Source organism: Scomber japonicus, chromosome 6 (genome assembly GCF_027409825.1).
Source record: "Scomber japonicus isolate fScoJap1 chromosome 6, fScoJap1.pri, whole genome shotgun sequence".
Taxonomy (NCBI): Eukaryota; Metazoa; Chordata; class Actinopteri; order Scombriformes; family Scombridae; genus Scomber; species Scomber japonicus.
The window spans coordinates 9,882,830-9,893,636 of NC_070583.1; the positions used below are offsets into that span (position 1 = coordinate 9,882,830).

The 10,807-nt window shown below is 39.9% G+C and overlaps 1 protein-coding gene across 1 annotated transcript; it reads right to left on the bottom strand.

Annotated features, from left to right (window-relative positions):
- Positions 1-9,246: 9,246 nt before the first annotated feature.
- LOC128359804 (lysophosphatidic acid receptor 4-like) lies at positions 9,247-10,164 on the bottom strand. Its single transcript, XM_053320127.1, has one exon. The coding sequence runs from the start codon at positions 10,162-10,164 to the stop codon at positions 9,247-9,249; it is 918 nt and encodes a 305-aa protein (XP_053176102.1).
- Positions 10,165-10,807: the final 643 nt, after the last annotated feature.

A 10,807-nucleotide genomic window follows, 5' to 3' on the forward strand; every position in this document is an offset into this window, starting at 1 on the left:
GTCTATCTGATGAGAAAAGCACTGTACATGTGTGATGTTGTACACTGACGCCGAGTAAATGACAAATTAGTTCCTCCTTCTGCTCTTTATGTGCAGGAAACCTGTGTGACTCAAAACAGGAACTGTCCTCACACTGATGTTCATATAAAATGAGCAATGTATATTTAGTATGTGTAGTGAAAAATGTAATACCTTGTTACTACCTAATATATATATTATCATATGAACTTGGTAGTTTGCAGGTAACCGACATTTATGGTTAACCAGTAAATGATTTATCAAATTTTATGTTAATAGGGATTTTCATATCAACAAAAGCACAACTTTCAGTTCTTTGTTGAAAATGATCCATGGTCTGAAAGAGAAGATCTGAAGAAGAAACAAAATGGTCAATGGGACCAGGAAAACTAAACAGAAAAAAAACACACTCCCACAAACGGGGAGGAAAAAGAGGGAACCAAAAGGAAAATACAGGGATCCTGACAGTTTTTCGCTTCATTGAGGGAGAAGGACCCTTGTTTGAGCTCAATGTTCTGGCAGGTGCAGGAGGATGCAGCAGGTACCACACATTTTCAAACAGCAGACTGGTCAAACAGATGAGATACAAACAAAATAAAAAAAGATTTTAGATACGAAAGTGGAAACAAGATAAGTGAAGCATCATATCCTGTGTCAGTAAGATGACACTTTCGCAAGCATATATTTTCGTCTTTCTTTCCTGCCCTACATTTTGATCTGTCATAACACATTCCCTTACACCATCTACATCATTCTCACATTCATTTCTTTGTAGCTTTCCATCACTTTCCATAATTTTGAATAAAAATATTACCATTTTCATAACATTTCTTCAGACTCAAATCTCTAGGAAATATAGAACATTTCTGGCCTGGTAGTGAGGGAAAATCATATTGTTGTCCATCATCACCCCATCACACATTTTTACCTTCTTTAAAAGTTGCACTCTCTTTTAATCTCCTCATATACTGTAGTCACACAGTTGACATGGCTGAAGCACACGGGGCTCTCTATCCCAGAGTGTGTGTGTGTGTGTGTCTGTGCATGTGTGTGCGTGCGTGCGTGGTTATGTCCATATATGGTAAAAATAAGGACATTCAAGGAAAAACCAGGACATGTGTCAATCGTATTAAATACTGTGAATCTGTCCTTCACACCATCTCTCTCTCCTCATTCATTCAATTTCTATGTGTATATACATAAATATGTGAATGCTACTGTGTTTTTACATGTATTTTCCATTGATGACGCTTTCTGTCTGTTTCCCTTTCTATTTGTAGAATTGTGCATGAATAAATGAATGGGTATTTATTTTATTCAAGTGTTATCCACCCAAAGGACAGAACAAAAAGAGCTAATACCTTGTATATGCATCAAACACACTTGATGATAAGCATCCAAACAAAACAACAACAAAAACTGAGCTAAGTCAAGCACATTGTAAGTTAACATGTACTGTAACCTGCATTCACCTGTGTCAAGAATTGAATTTTTGTGTTTCAGGCTAGCAGACTTGGCAGTGTTTCACAAGTACATCAGTCAAAGCTTCAATCTCCGCAGCAAGAACACTTGGATCAGCTTTGGAGGCTCCTACTCTGGAGCTCTGTCCGCCTGGTTCAGAGGGAAGGTGCAGACCTGGACCCAGATATAACCTCAAATCTGTATAGGGCTGAAGGCTCCTCTCTTAAGATATGTCATCTAACAAATATAAAGATTTAATATTAGTTTTTAAAAGATTATGCTGTTTAAAGAATGACACATGTTATGACTTCTGGTTCAGATCGTTGGCTTGGGTCTGATGATTGAAGCGGTTGGTGGCTCAGGAAAGGTGTGAACCCTAACCCACCTGTCTGTGAATGATTTGAAAGACATGATGCGTGTTACATTTTTTAAATTCCCCCTCTTCCTCTTCCTGCAGTGTCTTGCTATTGTGCAGAAAGCCTTTGCTGATTTAGAGGCAGCACTGATGGTGATAATGCCAGCCAGGTGGCCCTGGACTTTGGCTGCTCTCCGATTACAGAGAATCCTGATGATCAGGTGATGGCTTTGGTTTTTAAGAGGGGTCTTTTTTTAAGAGGGGAGGTTGTTGGATTTTAGATATTTTTTTGAGTGTACAATAACTCTCTTGTAATACACTTGCACTCTAGATTGAACTGATACAAAACTTGGCTGAGATCTTCATGGGAACAGTGCAGTAAAATGAGGAAGGGGTGCTCATGTCTATTCAAGTCTGTGATGTTCTAACCAATACAAGCACAGCCTATGAGGAAGAGATGGAAGCTTACAACTGCCTTGTTAAACTGGTGCAGGTACAGTGGACATGTACAGTTTATATCCACCAGGTGGCCCTGTTGAGCTGTATGTACTCTTCATACAGTGAGCAACAGACTTGTGGTTGCCCTGCATGTTAAATTGAACTATGCAGCCAAGGAAGTGTTTTCTGTGCTCTCTCTCTCTCTCTCTCTCTCTCTCTCTCTCTCTCTCTCTCTCTCTCTCTCTCTCAGTCAGTCAGTCAAGCATCTTCAGTACATTGTTATCCCATCTTTCCACCTCTTAGGAGATTAGGAAACATATTCTACACAAACCTCTTCTTGATTGATGTTTTTGTGTTTACTGATATTCTGGGAAAGCTGAAAGAGTTTCTTATCTGCTGCATATTTCTTGACTTCTTTAGATTGGAAGTTTATGAGGATTTTTTAAAAGCAGATTCATTAGTGTTTTTCACAATATAATTTGATGGCTTCTTTAGTGTGGAACCATTAAAATATAATCTTATGGTTTTTAATCAGTCATCATGATCTCTTTGTACCACTGCTACATATATGTCAAGCAGGTTTCTTGTGCTTCATATCAAAGCTCAGGATATGGTAACACTTCACTTTTGTAAGCAGTATGCAAACATTTAAAACATTGTTTATAACACACTGCAGTGTAGTTGTAAGAGATATACTGTATATCTGACAAAACATATATGGCTCAAAGGTCTGGTTAAATTTTCAGTAAGTGGACCTTATACTAAGATTTTTTTTCAAGCTACTATTTCCAAAGCCAATAATGACATTTCAAGTAAATGAGTGTTAATTAATGTATTTGTTAATAACTGTATCTCCTCTTATGAGCAGCCATAAGTGGAGGCTGGCAGATAATGAATGATAATATAATGAAAACACAATTGTAATAATATAAAATGTCTTCACAGTAATATTATAATACTGCACATAAATAAAAACTTAATGTGTCCTTATAGCAGCTTACAGTAGAGTGAGTTGTAAACCATTTATTTAAAAAAGTGTAAAATAGTTTGCCATATATGTGCCTAAATTTATTATACTATTACTTTGGATTTTGATGAAAGGCAGCAAGATCTTTTAATCAGGTAAATTTGAAACATTTACTGCAGATGTGTTTCTATTAATTGAGCCAATTTGTTCATGAGTTACTGGGGAAATGGAATGTGGATGTGAGATAGTTATGTTGTTTGTGAAGTCATGAAGATATGGAGTGAGTTTCTGAGAGAAAGGTGAAGAAGCGCAGTTGTCCTTAAGCCATCAGTTTCCACGTGTGTGTGTGTGCGTGCAGATCCCAGAGAACTTGTTCCACTGCAGTGTGCTCTATGAAGATCACTGTGCCTGTGCCCAGCGACCGTGCTGGTATCATCCATGACTTCCACAGAGTGAGAGCACACACACACAAATACACACACAGAAACACGTTTGACATGTCCAGCTTGTGTAGAGAACACACAATGAAGAACCCAGTTATAGGTTAATCATTTTGAGTCATTTTTAAGAAGAAAACTTTATTTATATCGCACCTTTCATACAGACTAGCATAGTTCAAAGTGTTTTACAGTTGGCTGATTGACAAGATCAATCAATCTTTATTTGTATAGCGCCAAATCACAACAGAGTTATCTCAAGGCACTTTACACATAGAGCAGGTTCTAAACCGAACTCTTCAGGTTTTAATTTTAAAGAGACCCAACATTCCCACATGAGCAAGCACTTGGCAACAGTGCTTGCCAAGAAAAAACTGCCTTTTAACAGGAAGAAACCTCAGGCAGTACCAGACTCAGAGTGGGCGGCCATCTACCTCGACCGGTTAGGGTTGAGAGGAGAGAAAGGAAGAATAGAAGAGAGAAGCACAATGAAAATCAACAATGAAGATAGAGGTCTGGGACTGGAATCTGTCATCCGGACGTCTACAGGCCCAGATTACCTGTAAGACGAGAAAGCACAGACAACTCCGGGGAAGAAGTTTAGGTTATTGAATGCATTAATACTACATGAATGTTAATGGATATAGATGGATGGATAGAGAGAGAGAGAGGGAGGAGGAGAGAGGAGCTCAGTGCATCATGGGAGTCCCCCGGCAGTCTAAGCCTATAGCAGCATAAGCTAAGAACTCTAAGAGCCCTAACTATAAGCTTTATCAAAAAGGAAAGTTTTAAGCCTACTCTTAAATGTAAGGAGGGTGTCTGCCCCCCGGACCAAATCTGGAAGATGGTTCCACAGGAGAGGAGCCTGATAGCTGAAAGCTCTGCCTCCTGTTCTACTTTTAGAGATACTAGGAACCAAAAGTAAGCCTGCATACTGGGAGCGCAGTGTTCTAGTAGGTACATAAGGTACTATAAGCTCTTTAAGATATGATAATAATAAGTCAGAACAAGTGACATGTCTTAAAAAAGGAATAAAAACAAAGAACAATTTAAAGACAAAAACTGAGACCAATGAACGCAAGATAAAATAAAAATAATAAAAAATGTTTAAGAATTTAATTAAAATAAGTAAAAATAAATAATGAAATAGATAAATAATAATTAAACACATAAGTAAAATAATATAGAGTAATAAAAAAGGTTTATTAAAAGTTAAAGCAAAGAAACTAGGTTAAAACAGAGTAAAAGGACAAATGGAAAATAAAATAGAAGATGAAGTTTAATAAAAGCTGGACTAAAGCTAGGTTAGGAAAGCAGACAAATGAAATTTATGAGAAGATAAAACTATAAAATGATAATAAATATATTTTTTAAAATAATAATACAACAAATTAAAACATCAAAAAGAAGCACAATTACATAAAAAAACTAAACTATTAAATTATTAATCAAAAGTCACACTGAATAGGTATGCTCTTAGTTTCATTTTTTAGTTTTTCACACTTCCACTTCCACCATTGTCAAAGTAGTACAAGTCCAATCATGGACAATCATCATGAGCATCCTTTATTTTTGAAATCTTCTGTAGGAAATGTCATGAACTAGTTGAGGCTTTCACACTTGACTTTACTGTTATGAAAAAGCACAAAAAACAACAAAGAAGCTCTGGAGTTGGTATTCGTGTTAAAAAGCTCGTTAGTCGCCTGATAGACGGCTTGTGGAGTCAGGGATAGAGGGCATTAATGCTGCAAACTGTTGTGATCAGAAGTTTAGCAAGCACGGCACAAACTAACATCTCTCATCCTCTCTCTGTGTGTCGCCCCCCTTGTCTCTCCCTCGCAGGCATCAACAAGCGCGAGGCGAAGGACTGCCACCACATCCGTCACTTTGAGAATACTGTAATAATTTTTGTGTATTTAAGATGTTCAGAGTAGCATCAAGCTGCCACCACCTTTGGTAACCCGGTCTGGTCCGGTAATAGAGGTCAGAGAGCACCCACCACAGACAGATATGTATAAAAATAGACAAATCTTTATTTCCAATTAATTTTCAGGTTAGGGACGTCTGCACCCGGCAGGCCAGTGAGGGCAGCTCCAGCAGGTCAGGCAGGTACTCCACCATCCGGCGACACCAACACTGCACACAAGAGAACACACCCAAAAGGGGACACTGCATACAAATCACTGCACAGGAGCTTCAACAGGTATCACACTACACACAATGGGAGCTCACAATCAAACTGGCTCCTTAGGGACCACTACAACATAATGGGTCGAACCCCACTCCCGACGCTCGGGGGCGGTAGAGCGCTGCAAGAACAATAAGCCGCCCTTCACAGGGCTGCTGGCAGGCTGACGTCAATTCATTAAAAGCTTGCTTAAGACAGGAAAACATATAACATTCAGACTTTCAGACTACAAGTAAGTTTATATAGAAGTCATTAAAATACAGGACTTATCCTGCCTCGATCTGGTGACGAGACCCCCCCGTGGGGTCTAGGCAATGGAGCTGGGCCCGGCACCGCAGAACAGGCTGCTCAGCTGACAGGTGGGGAGTCGGTTGGCGTGGTCGGCGTCACAGATATAGGCTGTGTCTCAATTGCGAGGCTCTGTGTTTAGAACAATACTGGAAAAGATGGGCCTGGAGGGGAAGGGCCAGCCCCACCAGGCGAAAAAGAAGTGGTGATTTTATGTTAATGTTATAAAATAAAAAATATTGTCAATTGTTACACGTTGTCTATTCCATTTAGTATTTACAACTTAAGTACAATTTATAACAGGGTTAACAAACGGCATAAAGTGCTACTGTTCAGGAAGAACAAGGGATTCAATATTTTCTTTTATTATGAAGTGATGAAATATAACGTCTTAACATTTACAAAAATTACATCAGAAATAACTATTTACAGTGTGGGCTGAGCAGGACTCCCTGGCAGTGCTGCTGGGCTGGATGGGATGCCACAGAAGACCTTGTCTTCTGTGGTCAGTGGGACATCATCTGGGCTGGTATTCAGGGTGTTTGGTAACATCATGATAACATTACTGTGGGTTAAAATAACAGGTTTACCTCTTGGTCCCCTCTTAGCTGCAGCATAATATATAAAATGCGGCGGAGACGGAGCTGGCGGAGCTTCTCCTCTTCCTCCATTAAAAAGTTTGTCAAAAATAAAATAAAATGTCCGTCATCTTTTTCTTTCTTGGTTTTCTTCTTTCTGTTTTCCTTCTTCTTTCTGTCTTGTCAGTTTTCTTCTTGTGTGTTTTCCTTCTTCTTTCTTTCTTTCTTGTCAGTTTTCTTCTTTCTCTAGTGTGTTTTCCTTCTTTCTTTCTTTCTTGTGTGTTTTCCTTCTTTCTTCTCCTTTCCTTTATTCTTCTCCTTTCTTCTCTCTTATAATTTTGTCAGCTTTTTCACCGTCTTTTCGGTCGAGACGTCTTTCTCGTCTTATGGGCGGGAACAGCTGGTGACGCAACCAGGAAATGCCTCGAAGGCTAGACCGCCTCATTTAACAACGGTTGATGCATCCTTCGGAGGTTCCTCAGAAGGTTGCATCCTTCGAAGGCCGCAAAGGCCGCGTACTTCGAAGGATGCAGCCTCGCAATTGAGACACAGCCATAGCCACTGCAGGAGAGCACAGATAATTGGCACGGCTACTCCCCGGTCCCTCGCTACCTAAAGGAGGTGTCTGGCCTCCCCTCTTGATATAGGGCTGATCGACACGACGAACTCCCCTACTCAACTGTATTCACTGCCGGCAGCACTACAAGCTGCGAACAGCACCCACCCGCCACAGTGGCAAAGTCCTTAAGCCAATAATGAATCATAATTTCGAGACCTCTCCTCTTTGGGGATTTGTATGATGATTACTGTATGGGGAGATGATTACTGTTGTATGGGGAGATGACTGTCTCCATGTGTTGTCAAGGTGACTGTCCTCTTTTTTTTTATCCTACTCAGGAGATGCAAATATTTTCTTAAATCATACAATGGGTAGTTGTAGAGATAGCGATTAACAGTTGCAGATTCACATGAGAGACTGCAGCATCACCAAGTGGTCAAAGATGGTCTGATGTTGGATGTGAATTGCTTCCTCAATTGTTGTGCTCCTGGTCAATGGCTTTGACCTCTTTCCAATCTACGTCAACTGGGCCAAATCCATCTGCTAATGAAGACGACTGTGAGATGTGATTGAGAGCTCCAGAAAGAAGCTGGTAAGTGGACTTTGAGTTAAGACATTTGTCAATCTCTATTTTTGAGATCAAGAATGAACTCAACCTTTTAAATGCTTCTATTTCTAAAGGTTTTATTTAACATTTGTATGCCATTGTGAAATAGTCAACAATATAATACAGCAGTTTCTTAAAGGCTCTATTAACTACACAAAAACATACAGTATTATCTTACTGACATCTAGTGGTATCTTGCCATGAACTTAGTTTTAGGTTAAGTTGCAAAAGTTTTGAGACATATGTCACAAAGGTGAACAGACATTTATTTAAAATCCACAAAAACAGGCACACAAATTCTGGAAAAACTTGAATTTTTATTTAAAAGTTTTAATAGTGCAAGTACAAAAAACAAAATAAATTATATTCACCTCAATTTTATTGAGAAATCACAGAGATTAACTGACCTTTAAAATGTGTACAAAAGGTTTTGACTGTTTGGAAACATGAAACGATTTTGCTAAGCCACAGAAAAACATCTTGTAATCTTGATTTAAGATGCTACCATCACCATTGTTGCAAATATTGCAAATGTGGTTGCAGAAAAGTTTCCATACATGCTTTTCAAGTAAACATGCTTTGTTTAGCAAAAAGATACAGTATGAGCATGTCAATATCTGGGCCACTATAACAGATTAATTAACCATGAGTGAAAACTTTAATTTTCTGAAATGGATTATGGCCTCTATGCTGTGAAATGGTTTTCTGTAAGGTATTGCATAAGTAGTTAACTTGACCTCTTTCTCTAATGTCGTCATCCTTATCTAGCATTACATCTACATTACATCTACATTATACCACTTTGCTATACCACAGCTATGCGAATCTCACATCTGTGTGGGTAGGAGATGAAAACAGATAGCCATGGCCTCATATGACATTTAATATTAGGTCAATATAAAGCCAGACAGAGATGATACTCAGTATAGACTACTCTGCCAATTCTCAATTCATTTGCAGTGTTTACTTATAATTTCAAATCTGTAGATGAGGTCATCTAGATCTTTATAGTCTGCTGCAGGCTTACACCGACTGCCTTCCATCTGGCAAGGCTTAGCACTCAAAGGCTGCTCTCTCTGCGACTGAAGTGCTCACAAATAAGACAAAAAGCCTACATCACATCAAAACATTTATAACAGACAAGAACAGAGTCAAACTATGCGATTATGTAAAGCAAGTCAAGGATACAATGAGAGATTAGAGAAAGAAGGTGTTGAGAACCATCACAAGAATTTAACCAGCTATCTTCATTTACAGATATTCGAGAAAAAAAGGAATAAAAGCATACCTTTAAGGTCCAGTCACTAGCTTTGTAGACCCTTGTTGTGATAATAATAAACATAAAGGTCATCATGTCAAAGGGATAGTTAATTGTTGAGCTCCGGGAGTGCTGGTACTCAAATTTTGTTCCCTTTGGACAGAACCAGAATCTGCATCCTCTTTTTTCTTCCAGAAGGAATCCAAAGAAAAGTAGTACAACAGTGGATCCAGACAGCAGTTCACACTAGCAAGCCATATCAAATACGGAAATTCTGGTTTTCTATTTAGAACACCAATCGACACAGGCACAAAACATATGGTGAACATTACCAAGTTCATGGCAAAAATCAGCATGACATTCATCTTCTTATTGATCCTTGCAGAGTCAGTGAGATGTCTGCGTAGAGTCCAAGACACCAAAGCAGTGGACACAATGTTGATGGTCAGCAGAATAAACACTAACACAGGCTGAAGGTAAACCAGTCCTTTTAGAGAATGTTGCCGGCTGTGGTTGTCAAATTGAAAACAGGTAGGCGTAGATTCATTTTTGTTTCTTGAAGAAAAAATAATTCTCTCTGGGATGTTCATCACAATCACAGAAATCCAAATGAACACAGCAGATTTACAGGCGTTGGAAGTGGTTCTCAGATGGCGTGTCCTCAGAGGATAAACTACAGCCAGCAGCCGATCTATGCCGATGAATGTGATGAAGATGGAGCTTGAGCGGATGTTGTTGACAAAGAGCATTGTAATCCAGGTGCATGCAGTGAAGCTCAGAGGCCAGGTACCTGTGGCATAAAAGTAGACCCTCATAGGCAGGGAGATGACCAGCAGCAGGTCTGAGATGGCCAGGTTGACCATGAAAACAGCATTGGGGGATTTGAGGCTGTGACGGCGAAGCAGAATCCAAAGTGCCACAGCATTGAGAGGCAAACCCAGCACCATAACACACCCAAAGACCACAGCGTAACCCAGCTGTGGCTCAGTTGTATTCACACTGTTGTTCATTTCTATCTGATGAGAAAAGCACTGTACACGTGTGCTTTACTGAACACTGATGCCGAGCAAATGACACATTAGTTCCTCCTTCTGTTCTACATGTGCAGGAAACCTGTGTGACTCAAAACAGGAACTGTGGTCACTGTGACATTCATATAAAATAAGAAATGTATATTTGGTATGTGTAGTGCAAAATGTAATACCTTGTAAAGAAGGTATATGTTTTTAATCATATGAACTTGTTAGTTCGGAGGTAACTGACATTCATGGTCAACCAATAAATTAGCACAACTCTTAAGTTCTTTGCTGAAAATGATCCATGGTTGAAAGTGAAAATCCAAAAAAAGATTGGAGGGGTTTGCGTGTCCCAATGACCCCAGGAGCTCAATTGTCGGGGGCTTTTATGCCCCTGGTAGGGTCTCCCATGGCAAACAGGTCCAGGGGGAGGGGCCAGACAAAGGGTAGCTCAAAGAGACCTCTTATGATGAACACAATAAATGGTCTCATGTTGCCCTCGCCCAGACGTGGGTCACCGGGGGCCCCCCCTGGAGCCAGGCCTGGGGGTGGGGCTCCGCCGCGAGCGCCTGGTGGCCGGGCCTTCACCCATGGGGCTGGCCGGGCACAGCCCTAAGAGATGTCATGGGTCCAGTTC